The sequence below is a fragment of the Alligator sinensis genome, unplaced genomic scaffold (assembly GCF_000455745.1).
Source record: "Alligator sinensis unplaced genomic scaffold, ASM45574v1 scaffold428_1, whole genome shotgun sequence".
NCBI lineage: Eukaryota > Metazoa > Chordata > Crocodylia > Alligatoridae > Alligator > Alligator sinensis.
The window spans coordinates 3,405,581-3,431,245 of NW_005841919.1; the positions used below are offsets into that span (position 1 = coordinate 3,405,581).

Genomic DNA, 25,665 nt, shown 5'->3' on the forward strand with positions numbered 1-25,665 from the left:
ATTCACCCCTCGCCGCTCCGCTGTCATGTGACAGCAGCCAGGGGCGGGGCTCCCCGCGGCTCTGCCCCCAGCTCCCGCGCCGCTCCAGGCCCCGCCCGACGCGTTGTTGTCTTCCACGGACCGGAAGTGGCGGCGATGGTATTTCCGGGTGGAAGATGGCGGCCGCGGCGGGCCGGAAGCCGGTGCGGCAGGAGGAGCTGCGACGGCTCATGCGAGAGAAGCAGCGTGCGGGCGCGGGCAAGAAGCGTGTCGAGTCGCCCTTTGCTAAATATCCTGCTCTGGCCGCGCCCGCAAGTCGCCGGCCTGTGCGCAGGGGCGGGGCCAGCGGGTCCCTCCCACGCCCTGGGCTGGCGCGCTCCGTGTTGGGGGGGGGGTTCTGTCCTGCCCCGGGCCGTCCCGGCGGGTGGTGCTGTTGTGACGTCACAAGTGCGGGGGCTCTCGGGCTCCCCTAGGTCTGCAGCGCCCGCGCGGGTCCGGCCCGGCCCGGGGTGCCTCATGTCCCCTTAAGTGCCTCAGGTTGGTGGGTGACCCCCCAGAGTCCCCCCTTTTCCATTTGAGTTTCACGTTGCCCTTGGAGAACATGTGCATTGTACAGCCACTCGCTCCTCAGGTGACACGGGCAGCCTCGTGCATGACATGCGCAGGTCCAGAGGTGACCGGCACAGGATTGGAGATGGGGCAGGGAGCAGAAAGCAGCTGGTCAGACAGAGGAAGGCATGAGAACTGCTCCGGGGGGGGCAGGGGTTTAATTGGCACACCTGCCTTGCTGAGTAAGATTGGACCGGCCCTTCACTGTGTTCAAGCATCTGTGTCCTTCAGAGCTTTGTCATTGCTGTGTTTCTTTAACTGGAAGCTCCACATACAACCGCTTAGGGCATCTAAGCTGCACTCTGTGCAACATGCAGATTAAGAATGAGCTGCTGTGGCAAACACACGTGCTTGGGAAACAGCACAAAGAGGTGAGACTTGCAAAACAGCGGTTTTTCTCAAGAGTGATTTGTGGCTTCTGCTCTAGTAAATAGCATAACACGTAGCTTAGGTAGCAGGCAGGGTGAAGAAGACTTGTCATGAGGTTTATGGGCAGTGGGGGCTCCTAGCCAAGTCTTCAAGTAATTATTTTTACTAATTATTCACTTTATTGTTAATTTTAAAACAGCTAATTATCACTTCATTTGCATATGGGATCCAATTTGTTGCTACAAAAGTCTGTTTGTATCTTCAACATTTGTCTTTAACTTTACAGTTAGTTACTCAACAGATCATTACTATGTAAACTTTCAAGCAATAAGCATTTGATTGTATTAGTCTTTTCAGGGTGCATCCATGTTAGGAAAAAGGATGTGTTCATTTTAACCATATAAACATGATTTATTATGTGTTTTTCTTAGTCTTAGCTAACCATATGTTAGCTAAAACTAAGATTTTATCAAATATTAGTTACCATGTGTTAACTAGTGAAGTGTATTTATGCTGATGTGTTGGCTTGTAAAGGTAAAACCTTAGTTAAACTGGTTTTATGCTAGTGGAGCGCTAATAACTGGTGGCTTGAGATTCTGAGATTCATTGTGTACTCTTGGTGTCATGAATAAAGCTGAATGGAAGTCATTCCATATTAAAGTTAATCTCTCATGGAAATGCCATAATACCACTTGGTCTCTTGGGGCTTAAATTAAGTATGTTGGTCCTGGGTAGTCATGATTCAGTGCATTTCACTGAGCTGCCACATCATGTGTTTTGAAATGTGTGAATATACATCTTTATAAGCTAGATTTATAATTTGGCTCCTATTGTTTATAATTTATTTTTACTCTGATGTAATTGGCACCTTGAAGTTCTGAAATTTGAGTCAGAGATGTATGCTCTGATGTCTCCAAACCAGTGGTGGATGCCAGGAAGGCTTATGAGTAGGAGATGCATCAGTCCAGATGAGGGTTGGGCAGAGTTCAGCCCATGGGCTGGATTGGGCCTGCAGTGGACTCCATTACCCAGTAAGCAACTCCTCCTGGCTACCTGTGCTGGACCCAAACCTGCTGCCCAGGCCCGTTTACCCCACACCCAACACTGGCAGGGTGGCTGGGATGGGGCTGAAGGCAGCGCCGGGGAGACCCTGGGATCTTGAGAAGACCAGGGCCAGGGCAGAGCTGTGATCTGCTGCCCACATGCTCCTGCAGTGAGTGCGGGTTTGGCAGGCAGGGGTGTGCAGGGAGCGGATCACGGTTTGCCCCAGCTCCGTGCTGTCACTGCTGCAAGATCCTGACCCTGGAGCAGCTCCCTGCCCAGCTGTGTGCCCTGCTCGCACCGCTTCTGGCTGGTCTCCCTGGAGACCCTTGGAGTGTCAGGGCTGTAGATATTGACCAGATTCAGAACAACCCCCTGTATTTGGACTTGCAGATAAAGACCTGGCCTGGCACCACCTCAGCTGCCTGAAGCATCTTTGGCTGCAGGTGTGGAGAGAACAGGGTGGCAATCCTCCATCACATGGAGACATGCAAGGTGTTTGAAATAGACCCTGTTCCCCCACTCTAGCTGCCAGCTGGCTTCGGCAGCTGGAGTTGTGTGGGTCTCCTGTAGGAACAGCACAGAGTATTCCTTTTTCCAAAGGTAGGAAAGTACTATGGAGACCCATCCTGAGGGTCATGATGATGAGAGACCTCATCTGGGGGGGATGTTGGTAGGCATAACGAAGCTTTCATGGATGGGCAACACAAGTTGTAGGGCCTGCAGCAATCCTGCTGTGATCCCATAGACATAGAGGGCATCATGGAAGCTGCAGGCCTGCTGATAGTTTTTTGTCATTGTGTTACTTGTTCCCTCGGCCCTCCCCAGCTAGAACCTTCATTGTAGACTGGATCAGGCTGCACCAGAGCTAGCATGCAGGGTGGGTCTGGTGGGGCACCTCATACAGTGCATGTCTTGTACCACGTGCCGTGTGCACAGCCAGTATAGCCTTATGTACCACATGCAGCATGTGTTGGCCCCTCTCTGGGGCTTGCTCTGCACATGGTGCACAGGGTGCATGCCACATGAGGCACCCAGCTGGACTGGCCCTGCATGCTGGCTCTGGGACTAGTTCAGTTTAGGCCTCAGGCTGTCCATGTTCAGTGCCCATCAGTCAGTGTCCAGTCTCCATGCAACACACCCTATGCGACACATACCTCATGCCAACTCCCTGTGCTGCCTGCAGTGCCCCTGGCACCAGTTCCAGCCAACATGTCAGACCAGCTCCACGTGCCCCAAGACCAGTGGACCAGATCATAGGGTTCCTCAGGCCATGCATTTGACACATCTGAACTAAAAGCCTCTAACATTAAAACTTTGAGAGACATCAATTCTTGAGTTCTTGAGGAGAAAGTTTTGATTTTTTTTTTTATTTGCTGCTTTAAACTTTTTTTTACAGAAACTTGTAGCCTTAAAAGATGGTAAACAGCTAATACCTGACCCTGCTGCTGGCACATTGTCTCACCCTGCCAAAAGAAAAGTTCCTGACACAGAAAATCAAGAAGTAAAGAAAATGAAAGGTAAAACAAAAGAGTTATTCAGTGTGTTCTGTTCCTGAACTTAAAATATGTACCTTTTCAATTTCTTTAATGCAGTAGAGAGGCACTTGGATTGCTTCTACTGGCATTAATTGCATTCAAAGATAGTGAAATTGAGAGGTTGTTTATGAAAATTGTGTGGAAACAAATGTGCTTTGGAATTTGTCACCCTCAAAGTACTATTTTTGTGTTGTCAAAATACTACTTGTATTTATTTACCACCGATTCACCACGACCCATCATCTTAACCTTCTTTAACTGTGAGGAATGTGAATAAGGTCAGAGTCATGCAAGCAGCATTGAGTAGATGTGGGGTCAGGGCTCTGCATGCATTGGTTTGTGGAATATGTATAGTAGTGCTGTGCTGGCACAGCTTTCAGCACATTATTGTAGTGCAAGGTGTTTTTGCATATTTTTATGTAGGAAAAAATGATAACAGTGATTTTTGATGGTTGGAGTATGTTCTATATAGAAAAAGGTCAGTAGCAAAGTGATTTTATAAGTTTGTTACAACAGAGCGTTTTTAAGGTCATGCTAACTAACAAGTTATTAATGAATTCGTCTAACTTGAGAATGACAGTCTTTGGAGAAAAATGGAGTTTAACTGCCTCCCTTCAACAAAACAACAATAACAGCCCCCCGTTCTACATTATGTAGTTTTGTGCGTAATTGTTATTAATAGTAAAGAAAATAAGAACGAGCACCTAACTTGTAGCAGTTCAGAAGTCATGACAGCAACCCCCAACATTATATAATGTACATTTTCTTTATTTTGTTTTTTTCTCTTGACTGGTAATAAGTGATTCTTGATTTACTTTTTCAGGTTCAAATGACCAGACACAGACTTCTACATCTGGGCAAGTATATTTTTTTCATATGTGATTTATTGGTATTTTTTGTAGGCCCCTGCTAGCTATGTTTTATCCTGTTTTCCCCATCGTATCTCTGTACTTAGGCTACCAGCTTTTGGTTGATTTTTAACATAACTATAATGAATTTCTTTAATACATTAACTGTGGATAAAATATATGCAAGTTACTTTGAGTGTGGTGTGTGACTAAATCTATGTGGTGTCAAAGGAAATGACAGGTCAATCTTTTTTGCGTTATTCCCTCTGTAGGATGTCTTTTTATTGACAATTTAGTATTACATAATCCAGAAGTAGCCCAAAAATATGAGCTGACCTCACCATTTCTGGTGAACTTCAGAAGAAAACCATAATTTTGTGTAGATTTTTAATTGTTCAGTGTGTTCTGTTATGTAGATAATAGTGTACACCAAGTACCGTATTTATTCAAATATAAGATTAACCCCAATATAAAACAACCCCCCAATAATTGCAATAATTTAATTCTGTATATGGAAAATGTATACATTTGTTATAGTTTTCCAGGTATAGAATCTAATTATTGGAGATTTGCCCCTTCTCAATGCTACAGCAGGGAAAATAAGGTTGTGGGGGGTCAGGTGGCTCCCTTGTCCTCTGCAGCCTTCTGCCTCCCCCCCATTACTGTCATATCCTGCTCTCTGAGCATATGGAAGCGAGGGGAAATTTTAAAACACTGACTTTGAAAGAAACATACCTGTAGTAATTTGCATACAGGTTTCCCTTGCTTTATGCTGTACATGCGATCCTGGAAAATGGCACATAACTCGAATTCGCATAAAGGGAACCCACTTTACAATGTAACAAGTAGAGATACTTTCCAAGACCTCGGCTGTACTGACCCCCAGACCCATTTTCACCACTTTTACAAGACAATTTTGGTACTCACCAACAGCAGACAGTACACACAAGCACAGGGCATATCATAATGGGGATGGCGACTACAGAAACATGTATTGCAGACAATGAGCGAGGAGCACAGATCCATACAGGAGACTATATTTTGGTGCGCATCACTTGCACAATGCACCGCACAAAGCAGCTGACTGGGGGCTTCTACCACACCAATTGCATAAGAGTGAATTTACCTTGCATATAACGAATTTTTGGTATAAAAAGGGTCATTGCATAAGAGCGAATTCGCACATAGAGAACCTGCATAAAGCAGGGGAAACCTGTATAAGTAAATTACTGTGGGTACCCATAGACTTAGTTCATCCAAGATTGATGCATTTTATTTATTTATTTTTTTAACTTTTCCAAGCTTTAGTGCAGGTTACTCCATAAACACACTTGTAAGCATCACTCTGGTGCCTACTTAGATATAGTACAAACTATGCATTGTATTCATCCAAAGCCAAAAGTTTCATGATTTACCATATAGTTCATTGGGCTAGACCAGGGGTGGGCAATTATTTCAGGTGGAGGGCCACTTACTGAGTTTTGGCAAGCCATCGAGGGCTGCATGACAGGCAGCCAGGGGCAGATAAATATTAATTTTCTAAATTTTTTTAGGGGTCCCACAGGCTGGATAGAATGGCCTGGCGGGCCGCATGTGGGCCGCATTTTGCCCACCCCTGGGCCAGGCCCTAGCAGAGTCAACAGTATTTCAAACCATGGTGACTCCATAGCTCAGCACTGCTCAGTATGCGTTTTGTCCCCACCAGGGAAGATCCATGTGCTAATTAGGAACTGGGTGTTCTTGTCCCAAGTCCTGGGATCCTCTAAAAATGTATATGTAGGTGAAACATAGGGTAACCTGGCTTGGTTCCACTTTGTAGAGGGTGGGGCCACACTAATTGTATGCACCAGGCTGACAGAGGTGGTAACAGAGGGATTTTTGGGGGGAACTGTTTGGGGCCCTGTTTGGTGATGTTTGCCAGTCATTTAAGGCTGGTGAAGCGGGGAGGGGGGAGGAATGAGAGAACCTCATCTTGTATTTGAGTAAATATGGTAAATGGGTTTCATATACTTTTATCCAGTTACAAGTGTTCACATTCTATGTCCTGTCTTAGGCTACCCACAAACTTTTTTGATGAACCAGAGCAAGCAGGTACAAAAGGACTGCTCTCAAAGGGTTCAGCTCCCACAGTACTGCCTGGAGATGATGATGATAATGATCATGATAACGATGACGAAGAGAAGGAAGAACAAAAAGGTGATGCTAGCAAATCTAGCGCACAAAAATCAGAACTTCCACCTCCAGCTCAAGAAGCAGTAGCTAACACTTTACCAGCAGGTAACTGAATTACACAGCATAACATTTGGTAACAAAAATGCTGCTTGCTAACGTGTTACAAATGATGCCAGACCTTTTCTGATTTAATACAGCTAGCACTTGAATTAGTAGTTATGGGTGTGTTCTGTTTGTTTCAGTTATTTCTTGTCTAATTTTTCTTTCTTTAATAGCTTTTCATCTTGATCTATATAGAATTTGTTTAGATGATTATATGAGCTAAAGCTTCCCATGTAACAGATACTCTCCAAGTTTATAGCATACACTATTTTGTTAGCATGTCAGTCATTTTGTATTGCATTTCTCCTTCATCCTATTGAAGTTTGTAGACGTAAAATATGTAATCATACACTTCATGTCAATTATTTGACCTATTCAAGAGGAGTATTGTCTGGCTAGATTTTTCTTGGTTAGTAGCATCGTCCCTTACATTTCTCTGTAGTCAAATTTTTTTGTGGAGATTTGAATAATAGTTTTCTGTGTCCTTTCTTTTAGACTTCTTTGACAATGGAACTGTATCTGCTCCTATAGTTTCCCATTCTGGGTCCATACAGAAACCAGAAGTACAAGAAAAAGCAGTGGAGAGGTAAATTAGTCCAATCAAATGTTATTACATTGAGGAATGCAAACACTTTTTACTCTTCCAGGTAACACAGACAACTTGATAACATGTAGGCATATCATATTCAAAACCGTTTTAAGGAAAACCTGTTTATTGGTTCTTGTATAAATGTTCCTTCATAGCAGGATGTCAAACTCACCTTGCACCACTGGACTGCATCCAGATGCTGACATGCAGCAGTGTCAGCTCCAACCTGGGGCACGTAGCATAGTTCTGCCTCCCACTGTGTCCCCTGTGCTGTGGCAGTGGCGATGGGCAAAGTGTCTGGAGGGCACGCAGCATTGTATCAGCCTTCACTCCCTCTCCTGTTTCTGATTACCATGTCCACCAAGGTCCAAGGACCCTTGGTTCTGTAGCAGGCCACTCTCCCTGGCTATGCTTCCTGACTTGGAGTGGTTAGCCAGATAGAGTGCCTCTGTGGGCTGAGCCTGCCTGTGGGCCATATGTTTGAAGCCTCTGTTTATAGTAAATTACCTTGTTGTAAACACTGGCTAAGGGTTTCAAAATAGGAATCTAAAGTAGTGGTAGAGCTGTTGGAATTCTGAATATGGGTCTACATCCCTTTTAGCTTCCTTTTAATTTTGACCTAGCTCTATTATCTCTTCAGTCAGACAGGTTTTGTTGTGATTAGTGTCAAACTGCCGCTGCATGTGGGGAAGTAATAGGCTCTTACTTGCTCCTCATTTAAACTATCATGGACTTCTGTTCCTGTTGCTTTGTCTGTGGAATTAAAATTTTGATCAATAAAACATTGGCACAAAATAAGTCAGCATTTTAATATTCAGGAAAGAAAATACCGCAGAAGCATTGCCAGAAGGATTCTTTGATGATCCTGAAGTGGATGCAAAAGTGAGTAATTCTTGTTTTTGTTTGTTGTGTTTTGCCTCGCTCTCAGTAATTCTTTTGAGTGTTGGGTTGGGGAGGCTTTTCAGGAAATTCAAACTAAAATAAGCACAAAAGACTTAACTAAGAGAGGTTTATTCTGTTTGTCTATTAACTGGAGCAAATGTAATGTTGATTCTTTTCCATTTCATGTGGTGTTCGACCAGTCTCTCAGATTGGCTTTATTCCTGTGAGCTAGCTGCAGTGCAGTACAGCTCCTTTGTAGTTAAAAGAATTTTTTTATTGAAGCAGGAAGCACTGAAACTCAGGAGTTGTGGGTTATGTTCCCAGCTCTAGGATTGCCTGTTGGCTGGCCATTGGTAAGTAACTTGATTGCATGGTGCCTCAGTTTCCCCATCTGTCAGACAAGGGTAGTGATATTTACTGCATACAGTGCTTTGAGATCTGCTGATGGAAAAAGTGCTTGACAGTATTTGCATTATAATGTCTTCTGGAGCAAAAATAAGGCCTCTGGCCATTGTTACATTTGTTGTGCATTGTATACAAGTATCACACAACAGATGGTAACATGTCATATATAAAACCATTTTATGCTTGCATGAAAATGGTGCATCAGCTACAAAGAAATTGCTTATTGAGAGACTCTTTTTTCTGTACAATTGATGATTTAAAAAAAAACTTGATAGATTGCATACCTCTCTTTTCCAGTGTTGTCTTATCGAAGTGGCAAACAGAGCAGTGGGCTGGAAATCATTAACATGTCTATTTCTTTGGGAGGGGGAGGGTTGTTTTCTGTTTTTCTATTAAGTCAGTTTCTGTGTTGAACTTGCCTTAGAATGTTCTTGCAGTGCTTACATTAGACCACATCATAGAAACACAGCTGTTTCTCAGTAACTAAAGCAAATACTGTATCTCCGTTTGGTTGATCAATGTTTTCTGATAGTCATGCTCAACAGGAGTAATAAGTGTTAACACAACAGACCAAGAATGAAAGAACTGTACTAGAATGCATCCTGTTCTTTAATTTTTCTTTATACACTCCCTCAGTCGCCCTCTATTTCTTACTGGACAGTGCCCATTTTATTTTCTCTCTCAGCAGCTGCCAGTGCACTGTTTATGCTGGTTGGTGGCATGTGCCCTGAAATGGGCATACCTCATCTTGAAGTATGTAATGGGAAAGGATTATAAAATATTCTTTGCAGGTCATAGATTCCTGTACTACAGTATAGTAATTTCGGAATTTTGTGCCACAACTGAAGTAACTGTGTATATATCTTTTATTAAACCAACTGAGTGGTTGGAAAAGTTCTTTGCAAGCTTTCAGGTGCAATCACCCTTTTTCAGGCATAGGGAATTTCTGCTGTTCTGAGATCAGGGAGAACAGCAGAGATTCCCTGTGCCTGAAGAAGGGTGACTACGCCCGAAAGCTTGCAAAGAACTTTTTTCCAACTACTCAGTTGGTTTAATAAAAGATATAACATCTACCCAAAGAACCTTGCCTGCCTATGTCCTTAGATCAACACGGCTATAACCAAAAATCCAGCATGTACATATCTGGAATGGGCAATGGGCACTGATGTCTCAAATTTGGCTAGTGCAGTTGTACATCTGTTTTTACCTACAGTAGTATCAATGTCACTGGTATTTTTCCTACTGGTCTATATGAGTTCTGCTGGACCCACAAGATTAGCAAGAGCATCATATTGTCTGCACCACATCTCTGTACTAAGCCGAGAGGTGTGATTGCCTCTTGTGGTAAACTTAAAATGACTTGGGGGTGATGGGGGTGTATTTAGACACCCCCCCCCCTTAATACTTATGTGTAGATGAGGGGATTGGGATTATAGATGGTAATATCTCAGAGGGACTTGTGATTCTAGTCGTATGCTAGCTGCCAGTGTGGAAGAGAAGGTAGAGCTCTGCTGGTCATGGGGACGTGCTCCCAGCAGGAAGGTCTGCCAGGGCACAGGTGTAAACCTAGCTGAGTGACCTCTGTTCGGTTCACATGCTCAGCTCACATAACATAATTTATGGACCTGGACTATAGCAAAAACCATTTGTTTATAGCCAGGATCACACTGCTGTAGTCCATCAACCTCTTCCATTTTAGCAGACTGTCACAACATTGATATGTGTCAATTTGGATGTAGCTAAAGTGATTCTGTGCTGGATAAAATGTTATGAGGCACAGCCTACTTCTGTCATTTTTGAGTGTTTAAAGTGTCAGGTCTTTGAAATTTGTGGCTACTTGCAGACCTAAACCCCCCCCCAGTGCTTTACTTTAAACTTCATGTGCTCCTGTGCCAAGCCCAGCATATGTCCAGAAGTTATTTGGACCCTGCTAACCCAACGTCTGTACGGATCGGGTGTTTTAGTGGGGCTTTTTTGGTGCTATATAATAGCTGGTTGACTCAGCTGTAGATAAAAGTGCCAAAAAGCCCCGCTGAAGTGCCTGATCTATACGGATGCTGCAGAGCTGGGTCGAAGTAACCTGCTGCGTCTTCTGATAAAGTCTGTGGGTCTGTTAAAGTCTGCAAACAGCCTGTATTGATACCTGAGCCTATTAAAGTATTTAAAATGTTGAATCAGATATATATTTCAAAGAAAAGTAATTCTGAGTTGTTTAGAGTGTAAGTTTTTTATTATAAGAAATACACAATCATGGACTACAAAAGACATTCACAATACATTACACAGTGCATACAAGCATAGTAGAAATAACTGCCTAAAAGAGAAAGTTGAAACTGTTATTTCCTAGCATCTAGTTTGCTTTGACAGTTCTTTAGTTTAATAGATCTTATTTCCTATTATTGCATAAACAGTCAGAAATAAAGCATGGAGATCATTGTCTTTTTTTTACATCTTCTTAAAAGACAGGGAATGGAAAAAGAAAAAGTAATGTAAGAAAGAGAGCCTTGCATATTATTCTGTTCAGAGCACTTATTTCTTTAACTCCCTCTCTCATCCTAAGCACAGGCTCAGATATTATTTGACATATGACAATCATATGACAAACTCGTATGATTTATGTCACAACATTTGTTGAGGTTCTAAGGTCCTGAGCCTTGTAGGTTTGTGATATGAGGACAGACTGTCTGATTCATTTGCTAGTCATGCATCTGCTCACTTAAATTTAGATCCCAGCCTATATACTCCTCTGTGTAGGAAGACCTGTGTTCCAGATTTGTTCCCTGGAGGCAGATCTTTTATTTTGTTTCCCTCCCGTGCAGGCAGATCTTTTATTTCGTTTCAATTCTAGCATCATTTTTGGATCCATTATTCTCATGGCCCTCCAGAGTAAGTAATTCATGTTTATACCAGGGGTGTATAACTCACCCCTTGTCCATGGCTGGATCTGCAAAGCAATGGCAGTGGAGCCAATGGTGCAAGCAACTAAGGGTTGAGCAGCTGCAGGGTGAGTGGGGCTGTCAGCACAGTCCTTGCCTGCCCATCTGCTGTTGGCAGCCATATCTACCAGGATCTCCATTTCTGTGGTAGGCTGTCCCCCCAAATTCACTCGCCCACCAGTTGTTCAGCTTGCCAGATGGGGTACCTTGATTGACTGGATCTAACCTGTAGGGCATGTATTTGACACCCCTGCTCTGTACTGTTGGAAAGGTGGGATTATAGGCATTAAGGTGGTATGTAGCTGTCCTGGTCCTTATGATGGCCAGTAAAATTAACTTTGATTTTGAAGGGAAGGGAGAAACAGTTAAGCCAGTAAGTGGAATTACTGTAGTTTTAAGATAGATACCTCAAAGCTCAAGAACTGGATTAAGCTGCTGGGTGGGTATCATTTGGACAGCTGGTGGTTTACAAACTGTAACTCAGAATGGTAATGGGATACTCAAAACAGTTTAAGTCCAGGCTGCCTTTTCTAGATGGAGGTATCTGCCGTCAATATTGTCATTGTATGTTACACAGACAGCACACATTTTTTTTTTCCCTCCAAAACAATGAAAGATGCCTGCCTGCACTATCCTGTTGGTTATTTAAGCCAAAGAGTAAGTACCCTCATGCTCAGATCTTCCCAGTAAACAGCAAAATATATATCCTGTTTATTTTGCTTTTTTACAGTGCCAGCAAGACTTGTTAGAGATTAATAGTCACTAAATAAGCATGGTTTCTCGTGTTCTATAGGTGCGAAAAGTTGATGCTCCAAAGGATCAGATGGATAAAGAATGGGATGAATTTCAGAAAGCAATGCGACAGGTCAACACAGTAAGTAACAGAACCTGTGTTTATTGCTTCTAAGTACTGTACACTATTGAAAAACTACTGTCCCATGCAGATTAGTAGAATGAGTAACACTGTATTTGACAGGTGCTTGTTGTTAAATTGACTGTACAGCTGCATGAAAAATATCCTGTCTCTTCCACTTGAAATTAAGTAGAAAGAGATTTTGATGACAAATGTATCTAGCTAAATTGGACATAAATGAGATGGTAGGTACTTCTTGTCAGCTTCCCAGATCCAAGCATTGGACCATATTCTTAGCTTCTGCTTTAATAGTTTTTCACTTAAATCTACTAAAAACTTAAATTATAAGTTGTTAATTAAACCATATAATTAAACATTCTGAATATGTAGTTTGTCTTTCTAAGACATGCTAGCCCTTATAAGAGCTGCAAAAAGTGGATAATCTGGTTTTGGAAAATTTTACCTATATACATCCAGATTGGCCCCAGTTTTCATCACCCTCATTTCCTAGTAGTTATAGTTGTTTGGAAGTCTCTACCCATAGAGGTTTCAGCTGCTTACTGAGGTCCAGTGTAAAGGATGTGGTCATAAGTACCAGCACTCTCACTTATCATGTTTGCAGACTTCTGGTTGAAAATAAGTTATCATACATATATTGCTAAGAAAACTGTTGTTAAACAATATACCATTACTCTTCAAAGCACTCAACATTATAGACAAAGTGAACATTTATACAGAAACAATAGTGGATATATTTGTTAACAATAGCCATTCATAAACTTCTTCAGCATGGAAGGAATCTTCTGTTATGCATGGACCATTGGTTGCATAGCATCTTCCAGGCACTCAGATTTGAGAAAGTATATGCTGAAAAAAATAACAGGTTAGAAATATTTTGGGATCCAGTGGACTTGTACTAGTACTTGTAAGAGGACTACTGTCTAACTTTTCTTCCCCTGGTCTGTTGCATCTTAAGTCATTGGATATATGTACTACAAAACAATATTATTGAATTTAAAAAATTCAAAAGGAGAAAGACTCTTTGGGGTAAACTTCTTTCACTTTAAAAAAATTTAGCATCTTTTTTCTTAAACACCCTTTACCAATGATTGTTAGCTCAGAATCGCAACCTGTTTTTTTCTATACATTACCTTCTATCTGGGGGAAGGGAGCATATCTACAACAGACTGACTTTGTTGCAACATACCATCCTCTCTTGTTCTTAATCCTAGTGCTTTTTTTTTACTAAAAGAAGACTGAATGGTACTAAATTTACTTATAGCTTTTCTGATTTAGATTTCAGAAGCAATAGTGGCAGAAGAGGATGAAGAGATACGATTGGATCGTCAGATTGGAGAAATTGATGAGCAGATGTAAGTAGATCAGACTTTCACAAACTTTGCCTTCTGTCCTCCCATGAGAGAGGTCATATATTTGAATACGCTCTAAAAATATTGCTGATGCTAATTTTTAACGTTTTGTCCTTTTTGTGGCAGTGCTTTTGAATAATCATTGATGTTTGAGTTTGAATAGGAAAAACAACTTTTTTGCCGAAAATGGTACTATTTAAAAAAAAAAAAAAAAAAATTTGTATAACAGTATACAGCTATTTACTCAGATAGTACTGGGAGCTCTGAAAAAAAGATAAAGGGCACACTAACCTAATGAAATTCAAGGAAAGAATAAATGATCTTGGAACAGTGTTGATTCCTTTTTCTGTGACCTATGATTGGTAGCCCTGTCATTTTGTATACACTCCTATGAGCACATATAATAAGCATCTTGCAGCAAACCACACAAAGTAGGAGCATAACTTTCGTAAGGAAGAAGATACATCTTAATTGTTCACTTCCTGTGCTGAAAATGTACTACATAGAGAGTAACTGTCCCCTTACATCTAACATAAGATGCATGAAAGCTTTTACCAAAGGATGTACTTCATCATGTGAACTCTCACATGCTGCAGTGCTGGACTGAGATCTCTGAACGCACATTAGTCTTAAGAAAGAATAAGTAACAAAGGTTAATTTAGCAGGTGATGGTACTTGCTATCAGTTTGCACAATATGTGCAGTAAGTTAGCAATTCTTGTTGCAAAAGTATTGATTAAAGAAAAGAAAAAGATTTTTTAAAAATAAATAAGACAGACAGCTGTTAAGCGAAGATGGATTAAAACTGAAGGAACCAGTTAACCAGTTTAACAAATGCAGGAGTAACTGGTGTGGTAATGAAGACAGTATCAGATTTAAGTTGCATCAAGGAGCAAATTTTCAGTAGTGACATTGTAATTTGAGAGGGCTTGGGCCAAATTTCAAAGTGTTTTAACGGCCACTTTTTCCAGAACTTTTTAAAATGTCATGGTATGTGGGATGAAATGCAGCAATTTGCAGATGGCTGCAGAGTTCTTGCCCTTAAATTTCTTGATGAAAGGAGAAGTCCTAATGGCTAAATTTGTAGGGTTGTGTTCTATATGGACCAGTATATGTGAATTAACAAAGCATATCTGCTGTAATACACAGCAGCATTTTTTGAAGGCTACTGTGTTTTCTAAAGAAACTTTTTTCATTTGGATCACATCTTCAGACCAGCCTGGGAAAGAGTCCCTGCAGAGCACCTTTAAATGTATACTTTTCAAAATCAAAAGCCTGTTCTTAAGTTTTTGTTCTCAGGAGCTTTTAAAATTTAAAGTCCAGCCACCCTCAAAAGTAACTTTGGGGTTTTGCCAGAATGGCATGTGTACACTGGTAAAATAGAATCTGAGGAGCATAGTGCCAACCTCTTTTTCAGGTGATTCTGTTTTAGACCAAGTGACCCTCACAAAGTGCAGGTATGTCCTGCAAAGTAAGTCTTCAAAGATGTGGATGCCAATTTTCATGGTGAATCTGTCCTAGGTTCTGATTCTCAGCTGTATAAACCACCTTTGTCTCTGGAATTCTAGCTGCATTTTTCCTATGCACTGTCACCAATAACAGATAATCTACACATCATATTAGCCCCTCAGTATTGTCTGTATTGTCTCGGGCCCTTCCTGTTTCTTCACTGTTGCTGGCTGGGATGTTAGTGAGCAATTCTTTTGCTGATTCATAAGCAGGCAAAAGGTTCAGCTTATGTTCTCTTCCCTGTGTTATGCCAGGCAAGTAAGTGAGAAAGGGGTACGAATGCTTTTAAGTAAAAAAAATCAGCAATGATTTGGTGTTTGCTATTGAACAGAATCAGTTCCTTGTAAGAATTAACTTAACTTGTATGGTGATTGCAGAATAGAAATGTATTTTAAAGAAGAGGGCCCCAAACTGGTCAGCAGACCTCTGATAGTACTGTACACAAGGCCATGGTTAGTTGTTCATGGAACATAATAGGGCCTATGCACTTTTATGGTGTGCTCTGTCCAGTTTGATATGGGTGCACGGTGGTTCTGAGAAATTTTGAGGGCTGGAATTTGCTGATTGGTCCAAAAAGCTTAGGAGGCTGTCTCAAAGTGCATGCAAATTTTTGAGAGTCAGACAGGTTCAGAGGTTTTGTTTTAGCATGTAATGTTCACGGTAGTGGATTTGCCTCCTGTGAAAAATGTCTCCTCTTTGCATCACAACTGCCAAGAATGATGCCTTGAAATGAAATAGAAGTCTAAAAAGTTGAAAAGAATGTGGCTTGAGCTTTTTCTTTCTGTCTTGCAAAAGGATTCTGTATCTTGTTTTAAGCAAATTGTCATAGGATTGAGAGAGATCCATTTAACCTGCTGTTTGATCTGTGACTAGCTTTGATTTTTCTGTAAGAGAAGCTGTGACTAGCCACTCCCCCTCTTCATTCTTCTGTTTCAGCATGTGAGCAGGCCATAACAGTTAACTAAATATTTTTACCTTTTCATAGTGAATGCTATCGTCGTGTTGAACAGTTGCGTGACCGTCAGGATATGATGAAGGAGAAAGTTAAAGAGGCCATGAGATTAAGAGCAATCCAGCAGAAAGAGGATGAGGATATTGGTAGTGAAGATGAAGAAGAATTGCAAGACTTGTTGTCTCAGGACTGGAGGGTGAAAGGGACTTTGTTGTAGCATTTCAGTGACCTGGTCAATATACTGTTGATTTGTAGTATGACTTTCTTTACCAGAAGCAAACATTTGTTAAAATATTTATTTTAAAACAAATCATCAGAGATGCTGAAAAGCCAACTGCAAAAAAGTCTGTCTTTATCTTTATAGATTTAAAATGTACTATTGATGTAAAAATTGTATATTGTAAATGTTTTCTAAGGCTGAATGTAACTTTCCTATTAAAATTCTTACTATAATAGCCTACTGAAATTATTTTAACAAGAAAGTAATTTTATAGTCAGCAGGCCATTCTGGGAGTATAACATAAATTTACAGGATGCTGGAGTTTAGGGCAACCCTAGACTATAATTCAATGCTAACCAAAACAGTGGTGGATTGCACATTGAAAAACAAAAAGCTCTTGTTGCAATCCTGTCCTTTTTAGAAGCTGCAGTAGCCACTTGTGCATACATGATCTTCCAGCGCACAATCTCTCATAGCTGCTCTGTTGCATGTACAAATGACCTAAAAATCCAGCAGATTCCAGAAGGGATTACAAAGCAGTGCATGAATTATTTCTCCATTCTATCCAGCAGAGAAATGGTTGAAATTAGTTTTTTTTTTTTTTTTTTTTTTTTCAATTCAAAAAACAACATATGGGATAAAATAATGAACTGGATATTCATTGTTTCTTGAGTAAAAGGGAAGTAGGAAACTATTTTAGTGAGTACTGGCCAAATTACGAGCCACTGTTTTCAAATATATATATAATTTAGAGCTTCCAAGTCCTTAAAACCCTCAGATTTACTGAGCTAACCAAGGACTCCCACAAAAGTAGTTAGTCTCAAAGGGCATTTTTACACGTGTTCCAGGAGCTATGGGGGATGGGGTGGGCACTTTAATTAGCAAGCCATGCTAATTAAGCACCCGAGCATCCGGTGTATCAGTGTTCCTGTGCTGAAAAGTGACAGTGGGGTGCTTTTAAACTGAAGCTTGTTGAACAAGCTTTAGTTCAAAGTGCCCCACTGCCACTTTTCAGCATGGGACACTGATACATGTGACACTAGAGTCTGCTGGGGTGCATTAATTCCTACACTCCAGCAGACTCGATCAAATCTGCTCTGGTGCACTGGATTTCCAGTGCTTCAGAGCAGGGTCCCTGCAGGTGTGTAGGAGCCCAAAATACAGAATTCTGGGAAATCATTTTATTCAATTAAGTTTTTATGAGATGGAAATATAACATGTGACTTAGTTTGAAGGGGGGGGGTAGAGAATCAAGGTGGGAGTAGTTTTTTTGCGATGCACATGATTTAAGATGGTCTGAGCTAGAGACCATGTTATTTAAAGGGGAAAAATAAAACCCTGCTGTTCAGTAGGATTACTTCTATTTTGCAAAGAACATGAATGGTCTCTCTTTGCCTTTTTGCAAAGAGCATTTTGCTTGGGAACTGAGGCCTGAACTCTTTGAACTGGTACTGGATCTCTGGTAGTTCCTGTTCCCAGCATTCCATCTATACACTTAATATAAAGCTGGAAAGTAAAATTCAAACTTCTTAGTAGAGCAGTGTATTCTCACCCCATCTCCTGGATTGTGCCTGTGAGACTTGTCAATTTTCTTAAATAAATATAAAACCTAGTTCAGCCAAATTCAAGCATAATTTTGCAACTAATGATCTTGTATTGTCCAAATAAGCACTAGGGCTATTCAGAAATCTGCTAACAGTGGTCACTGTGTCTCTGGCTTAAGTGTCAATACAGTTAACGAGCAGCTTGGCAAATTACTGTAGAATCTAAGAGGGCAAAGAATAACAATTACACTTTGAATATTGGTGTTAACAAAGATGTAATACACTGCAATTAGTGATTAAAAATGAGGCATCTCCCTTCTGAGTTAGCAGGGTGGAGTTGGGAGGATATTTATTTCATAACTAGCAATGTTGCAATTTGGGCAAAAGCTAACGGTACAATTATTTTACTTACTTTCTCCTGCCTTCTAGTCCCCAAGAATTCTTCCACTGACTTCTCCTTTAGCATTTCTAGCAGGCTTAATAGCAGAAAGAGGCTGGAGCTGCCGCCACCAGGTTCTGGCTGTCTGCAATGTGGTTTCCTACATTGGGTTTAGTAGGTTCACTTGTCTTTGTGTGGAATTGATGAAGCCCAGTTCAGTGACAGACCCTCAATGCCATAGCTGATTCCGAATGCAGATTGTAATGAGCATCATACACTTTAATAATGTTAATAATACTAAAATGGTTTTGTATATCTTATAATTTTATGGGTCATGGTTATCTTCATTTTAAGTGTGTGCCTATGAATATCTTTGTTTGCCTACATAAAGAGGGTGAGAGGGGAGCTGAGTATTAAAAACAGTAAAGCTGGCAAAATCTGTTGCCTTGTTCTTCACTGATGCTTAATGGGGGGTGTGAGACATTCACTTTTAGCATCAAAGAGCTTTAAATCAGACAGTTTTAAATTCTATTCAGCATCCTTTTTAATTGACAAAACAAGAACATGTTTTTACCCTTAAACACAGGATATTATGAATTATTGGGGGGAGCGGTGAAGGAAGCATTTGGTTACTAGGCAATTCCTTGTCCCTCTACTCCATAGCACTGCATTAATTTGTCTTTTTTCTTTAACAAAGGAGAAAGTTAGTGCCTCATGTATATTAAGGATAAACATAGCTTCTGGTTTTGACAGCATTGATTCTTACTGATTGTGGTGTAGTTAAGTATGAAAACTTGTTGAAGGTAATATATTAGAAGGTCTATTGATCATGGAAGCAATGGTCTCATATGATACAACTTTAAATGAAATGAGTGATAATGGAAGAGAATATGTATACCATTTTAGTTTCCAGGCATAACTTCTAGAGAGTTTTGTGACAAAGATAGCAGTGGTACCATTGCTGGCTGTGTCCTGTATCCCCTTCATGTTTAACTGCTAGTGAGACAAAAAAGCAAAAGTCCAACCTGTTTTTTAGAAGATCCTCCCATCAGAGCAGCCTTGAGGACTGCTGGGAGAAGATAATGGTTTTGATTTATCAAGCTCTGGAATTATTCATGAAAGTTGTCCAATGCGTCTGGGAAGATAACAGTTCTGGTGAGATTTCAGATTTAGGGAACAGCATTTTATATCTAATTTCTATCATACATGCTGCTATGTACGGTGAATGGTAAATTTCCAGATTATGATTAATCAAAAGGAGGAGATATTGAGTTTCTAAGACTTCTTTTTTTTAATTGGGTCTTCTGGTTTTAATTAAGAAGAGTTTGTTTGCAACTGAAGGAAGAGTTCCAGGAGCTAGTCCTGTCTAACCAAATCAGAAATGAAGAGGTGCTCTATTTGACCAGTAACATTCGGAAGACCATTTCAGATCTTTGTCTACAGATCAGACCACACTGCAGCTACAGACGGACATGTTTGTCCTAAGACAGATCTAGAAAGGTTTGTGGGATAAGAATTGCTAACAGTTTGTCCTGGGACATCATAAAGTACATCTAAATGGTTGTCCTAGGATTGAATCAATGGTAGAAACGAGGCAGTGCATTCAACCACTCGCTAAACCCTGATTTTTCAAGGGGGATGTATGTACACACCAATCCCAGGACTTTTCTGTTCTGGAACAAACACAGGCACAGCTTGTCCTGAGACAAAGGCAAGGTCAGTTCCTAGCCTAAAGGAAATAAATGAAGGGGAAAACAACAATATGTGCAAATCCTTTTCAGCATTTATTTATAATCTGTTAGACCTCTAGAGAGCTGATTAAGGGTAGCAGCGGGTGGGGCTGGAAGGGGACAGCTGATCCAGGGAGTAAAAATGCATGCAAAAAAAGGGTGGTTCCTAAGCCAGTCTGCACTCTACTCACTAACAAGAACATTCCTATATTAACAAAGGATTCTCTGCAGGAATGAACACGATTTTTAAAGTGTGCTACCTTAAAGCCTGGCTACTGGTAATAGTTAAGAACATAAGTGCCATACCGGATCAGACCTGGCCCATCTAGCTTAGCATCCTGTCTCCGATAGTGGCAGTAGTAGATGCTGTTGTGGGAGAGTGTATGAACAGGGCACATTTAGAGTGATTCATCCTGTCATGTCATCCTTGGCATTCATAGGTGTTGGTTTAAGGATGTGAGGGGATCCATCCCTGATAGCTCAATTTAATATCTGTTAATGGACCTGTCCTTCAGGAATTTGTCTAACTCCTTTTTGAACCTGGTTATTCTGTGGCAACGAATTCCACACATTCACTATGTACCGTTAAAAAAAAGTGCTGCTGCTTTGTTTTAAACTGATCTATTAACATCAGTGGGTGCCCCTCAGTTCATTTTCTAGGACTTGGTAAATAGCAGCTCCCTGTTATCCACACTTCGTGATTTTTAGGGACCTTTATACTATCCCCCCTCCACCTTCTCCTTTCCAAACTGAAAAGCTTAGTGTATCGGGCTCTGCAGGACAATGCCTACTTCATCAATCCTGGGGACTTTGGGTCAGATCCAAATCAACCTTGTTTCCTACTCAGGGCCTAGACGAAATTTAGCTCAAGGCCCACTGGAACTACCTGATGTGGTCCAGCTGTGCCTAGTTATCCTCCTGGCTTTAGAAAGACAGGCCTCCGGATATATTTCCAACACCCTCAGAAGGATTTGTGCCAGTCAGCAGTCCATGGCTTATATCTCCTCCTTGTCTCTGACTGCTTCCTCAGCTTGTCTGTTGGCAACTGTCCTGTTCCCCACTTCCCTGTTCTAGCCTTGTTTCCTGCGCTGCCTGGCGCTAAGCTCTTGCTGTTGTCTTGGCATTTATCTTGTCAGCAACCTATCTTGCTGGGATCCTTTGACCCCCAGCTGACTTGCTGCCCCTGGGGCAGGGGGCTGGACTTGATGATCTTCCAAGGTCCCTTCCAGCCCTAATGTCTATGAAATCTATGCGCTTCTATCGCAGTCCCTGACTCCTGCATTTACTGCTTGACTCCGTTTCCTGACTTTGGCCTGACTTCTGGCTTCTTTCATGCTCTTCCTTCATACTGATGTAGAGTGGTTCTCTGGGCAGCACAGCCTAGCTTGGCACCTATCTTGACCACTGCTCCTGTAGGAAGTTTGGAGCCTGTGTGGTGATGTGTTTTTGCAGTGCATGAATCAGATGAGAATTCAGTCCTACAACCTTCCTGCCCCCTGAGGTATGTGACCTCCCGGAAATCAAAAGAGCTATTCAGGGACAAAACTACAGATTGTATCTTTCATTCTTCATAGTTTGACAGGGTTCACAGTGCTGCCTCAGTGGATACATCCCTTATGAACTGCTGACATGTTTTAAGTCCCTGATATCAGGTGCATATGAAAGAATATGACTATTTTAAATAATGTAATCTTTTAGGAAGTAAAGCAATGATTATTACTTTGATGGAAGTAACTTTAGAGTTTTTGTTTTTCCAAGTATCATAGGAAAGGTCTCCTGATATCCAGCATGGTCTTAGTGAACTGTAAACATGGATCACAGAAGCCCAGTGTTGAGTGGATAGTCATGTTACTAGGCAAAAGTCACAAGTAGTTCTATTTTATATGGCATTCTTCATGCAACCTGTCCCCAAAGTTCATTACCAAATTCCCTAGTATGATTTCAGGCTCAAACATCATAGCAGAGAGGGAAGAGGACAATGATGCAGCATGACAAAGGGATCCTTTCAGAAAATTTTGGCTGAAATTGTCAAAATCTCCTTCCAAAGTGGTAACAAGTTTGGAGAAGATGAAGGTGAAGGAGCTGTCAAACTCAGTTTGCTGGGATATGCGTTAAGACAGTAGCAGGAGTTGGAAGTGAGGAGACAGAGAATTTAGATACTTGAAAGGCAGGGAGATGTTACATTTTTTAATAGAAAATTAGCAGAAGTGGGCAGAGCATGGTGTGGGTGATTTTTTGTTTTGTATGTGTGAGAAACTGAGCTGCCATACTACACAGCATGAAGAACTGGGACCTGGGCAATGGCTTAGAGGAATTGGTTGCAATTATCAGCAAGGGGGGCAACAAAGGCTTGAACAAGAATTTCAGCAGAGCTGGAGTCAGGGTGGTACCATAACAGATTGTTGGGTAGAGAGGGGCATATCGATTAGCCAGTCTTCTTTGGATTCTGGCACAAAGAAGTGTGCAGTGTTTTCAGGACAAAAAAAATGTGAAGATCTGGTTCCTGGTCCAAAGAATTTATGCTCTAGGAAAGAGGAGCCATAGAGAGATGCCATCAGGCAAGTGGGGGAGGGGGAAAAATAATGCGTGAGCTATAGACAACAGCAGAGATGCAAAAATAATTGAATAAAAGAAGCGCTTATAAATCAGGAGAGTCAAAAGTTCCCTTGAGACAGAAGTGCAAATGGATGCAAAGGCTTGATTTTAAGGCCAAAGGAAGGGTGACCTGCTCACAAAGAGGAATCTGTTCAGATGTGAGTGGTTTGAACTTTCTCAACAAAATAAGGGAAAAAAAGTGGGGGGGGGGAGTGCATGCGACCTTTTCAGCACCAAATCTGAAGCTCTCAAACAAAAAGATTATATTTAAAAGACACAGATGACAAAAATGATGAAAGTCTTTGTGAGGCACCTTATCTTTTTTTCTCTAGAGCAACTGGTACCTGGGTGGTATGTTGAAAATCAGGAAGGGTGAATTCATATTTAAAAAGGTAGCTATGATTGGCCAAATAACCTCATCTGCTTATATTAGTTAGCATTTATTATAATTTGTGGTTTCAAACAAGAAAATTACTAGTAAGGAACAGACCTGTTTGCACATGCTTTATTGGCTTTAGACTCTTCAAGACTTAAAGCTGGACATTAAAAAGCCCTCATTGTTCAGAGACCTCCCCAGTATTTAGATGCAATTAAATAGTTGAGGAATGAGGAATTATTTTTGTCTCAGCTGGTGGGGACAAGCTTCCTGGGCTGTCTCAGATTAGAAATACCTGACTATTTCTGGAGCTGCAAGATTCAAATTGTGGCAGAGACAGCTCAGGTCTTTTGTGTGGATAGTGAGGATATTTTGTGTGTGGAAGCTGCTGCTTTTTCTTTTTGTTTCGGGTTAGGCTCCATAAAAGGCTTGGGCACCTCAAAGTGGGAACCTCAAAGTGCTGGAGTCCACAAAACCCTGACCTACTAGCCCACCGCCTTCTGCAGTGGTGCCTAAAATCTGTGGGCACCTCTTTTTTTCTTCAGTAAAGTTTCTTGAATGCATGCATAATCTTCTGCTGCTGTCCTTGCCCAGGGCCAGTCCAACCATTAGGCGAACTAGGCAGTTGCCTAGGGTGCCAAATTTTGGGGCGGGGGGCACCAAAAGTATATGCAGAACAAAATAACATGAACGTCTTCTAAATAACAGCCCTGGCCAGCTACGGCTCCACCTTGGTTTAGGACCTTTGATTCAGTAAGGGGAGAAAGACCTCTGAAAGACCTCTTTCTCAGAGGAAAGATCACTAGAATTGTGACTCCTACCTTTTTCTCCATATTGGAAGGGGGGCACCAAGGCATACAGTTCACCTAGGGCACCAGTTACCCTTGGACTGGCCCTGCCCCTGCCCAGAACTGCCTCAGTCTTGCCAGGGCTGGGCAGCTCAGTGCCTATGTTGCTTAAGCCCAGTGAGGAACCTGAAACTCTTACATCTACCTCACCCATGGGCAGGGGGTGCATGCGGGTGCACATGCACCCCTGAGATCAGCTGTGCACCCCCTGGAAGCACCAGCCACAAAACCAGAAGTGCACTTCTAGTTTTGTTGCTGATTTGGCAATTAGCCGCTGCCGTCCACCATGTTGGCGACCCCCCCCGACTTGGGAGGCATCAGTTGCCCATGACCTCAGGGTTGAGGCAGTAGGCATGCTCTGCCTGTGTCTACGCACATCTACAGAACCAGGCTCTGCATGTAGCCACAGGGAAGCGTAATAGCCACTTTCTGTGGACTTCCCGCTCTGTCTGAATGGGGCTTCAAGCCCTAGCTCTTAGCTCTCACAGTGCTGCCCTAGCTACCCCAGCATCATGGTACACTAATCTCTTCCTGTTGAAGGGGTTCAGTGATGCAGAAAGACATTAGGATTCAATGGGCAAGACAGAATAGGTAAGAGTGGTCATGGTTTTCTAGTCTGGTTTGTAGTTATGGCACTGCTGGGAAGTAGATGATGCAAGTGTGAAGCCCCTCAAGCAGAGGAGAGAACTGAATCCCCATTTCCTGCCTCCTGAGGGCTCTAACTACTAGACTTTTATTTGAAAAGGGGACACGAGCATCATCACATTCTGCTGTGCTCTGAAAGACATGAATGACCCCTGCTCTCTGAAAGAAGCTACTTGGGTACCTTACTTCCTGAGTTGTGCCTCCCAAGTAAACGTAAGCCTTCCAAGACCTACTTATCTAAGCTTGGGAGAGAGCGAGAGAGAGGCTTTTAGACGCATCTCTCTTTCCAGAATTTCCTATGGACGAGGTTAGATGGCTCCCTACTCAGCAGACTGTATTTGCTGGATCTGAGGCAGCTAACCCTTCTCTGCATTGAGTAGGGAACACTGTTACACTATTTGCCAATGAGCACTAGGACCTTTGGTGCGATGACATTAAACCTTTAATGAAAACAAGCCAGTTGTCTATAACCTTTGACAATCCATAAATTAGTGGTTCTTCTGTGACACAGTATCAGCTTGGTTACAAAGAACAAGTTTTGAACAACACAACAGCCGTATGCACAAAGCTACCACGTGGTTTTAAATCAGGAAAAAAATTTATTTATAAAAATGTCTCATTTAATTTACTGTCAAGTCTATAGCTGAATACAGTTGGTTCTGAACACTAACAGCCCATGCTTTTATACAGACTAGCTAAAGCATGAACATCAACAAAAATTAACCAAAAAAATTTTTTTGTTTTATGTTATGAGCCACAACAGTGTTAAAACTGGAACAGTAATGAAAGCAACACAAGGGTTAGGAAGCACAGTTGCTTAAATAGTAAAAGAAGTATTTATGTTGATGTCTCAGAATTATAAGAAAGTTAGAAATGGCAGAAATTCCTCTGTAGATTAGTCCATAGAAATCATTGTCTCATGGGGCTTTGGAAAAGTCCTGTCTGGTGGCTAATGCACTAGAACATGATGAGATACATTACAGAGCCCCCAGGCCAGTAACTTCTGAAGACAGCCTAAAATGTAGGAACAAAAATGAGGAAAAGAAAAAAAAAAAGAAAAAAAAGGCAAAAAAAGAAAAAAAAATTCTTCTCACCATTAAAAAATAACACTTGAGTACAACCAGCATAGAACAGTATTTCAATGCAGGCAAGTTTTCTCACATTTTTTTTACTTC

The 25,665-nt window shown here is 41.6% G+C and overlaps 2 protein-coding genes across 10 annotated transcripts in view; one reads left to right on the plus strand and one right to left on the minus strand.

The window, feature by feature from the left end:
• Positions 1-116: 116 nt before the first annotated feature.
• ZNF830 (zinc finger protein 830) lies at positions 117-16,616 on the plus strand. 2 transcript variants are annotated; one of them, XM_006018986.3, is made up of 10 exons: positions 117-268; positions 860-959; positions 3,398-3,518; positions 4,360-4,393; positions 6,438-6,661; positions 7,154-7,244; positions 8,066-8,129; positions 12,264-12,344; positions 13,620-13,696; positions 16,187-16,616. In XM_006018986.3, the coding sequence occupies exons 1-10, from the start codon at positions 156-158 to the stop codon at positions 16,368-16,370; spliced, it is 1,089 nt and encodes a 362-aa protein (XP_006019048.1). In that variant the 5' UTR covers positions 117-155; the 3' UTR covers positions 16,371-16,616. The 2 variants fall into 2 exon arrangements, with proteins under 2 accessions (XP_006019048.1, XP_025054110.1); XM_025198325.1 differs by having other exon boundaries at positions 151-268; positions 864-959.
• The window catches only part of LOC102369805 (poly(rC)-binding protein 3-like), a 322,632-nt gene continuing 309,358 nt past the window's right edge, over positions 12,392-25,665 (minus strand). For 6 of the 8 annotated variants that reach the window (XM_025198316.1, XM_025198320.1, XM_025198318.1 and 3 more), the window contains one exon: positions 25,067-25,665. This exon is cut by the window's right edge and continues 2,740 nt beyond it. Coding sequence is in view for 2 of the 8 variants with exons in the window: in XM_025198321.1 (XP_025054106.1) it covers positions 13,130-13,190 (61 nt within the window). In the remaining 6 variants the exon portion in view is untranslated. Of the gene's footprint in view, positions 13,191-25,066 lie in introns of those variants that run through there. The other 2 variants (XM_025198321.1, XM_025198322.1) reach the window with 2 other exon arrangements.

What these genes read in the sequence shown, in the direction of transcription:
- ZNF830 (XM_006018986.3), top strand. Translation starts at nt 156, where the DNA reads ATGGCGGCCGCGGCGGGCCGGAAGCCGGTGCGGCAGGAGGAGCTGCGA. An exon ending in AGAAGTAAAGAAAATGAAAG is followed by an intron (nt 3,519 to 4,359) that starts GTAAAACAAAAG and finishes TTACTTTTTCAG; the next exon opens with GTTCAAATGACCAGACACAG. An exon ending in AGCTAACACTTTACCAGCAG is followed by an intron (nt 6,662 to 7,153) that starts GTAACTGAATTA and finishes CCTTTCTTTTAG; the next exon opens with ACTTCTTTGACAATGGAACT.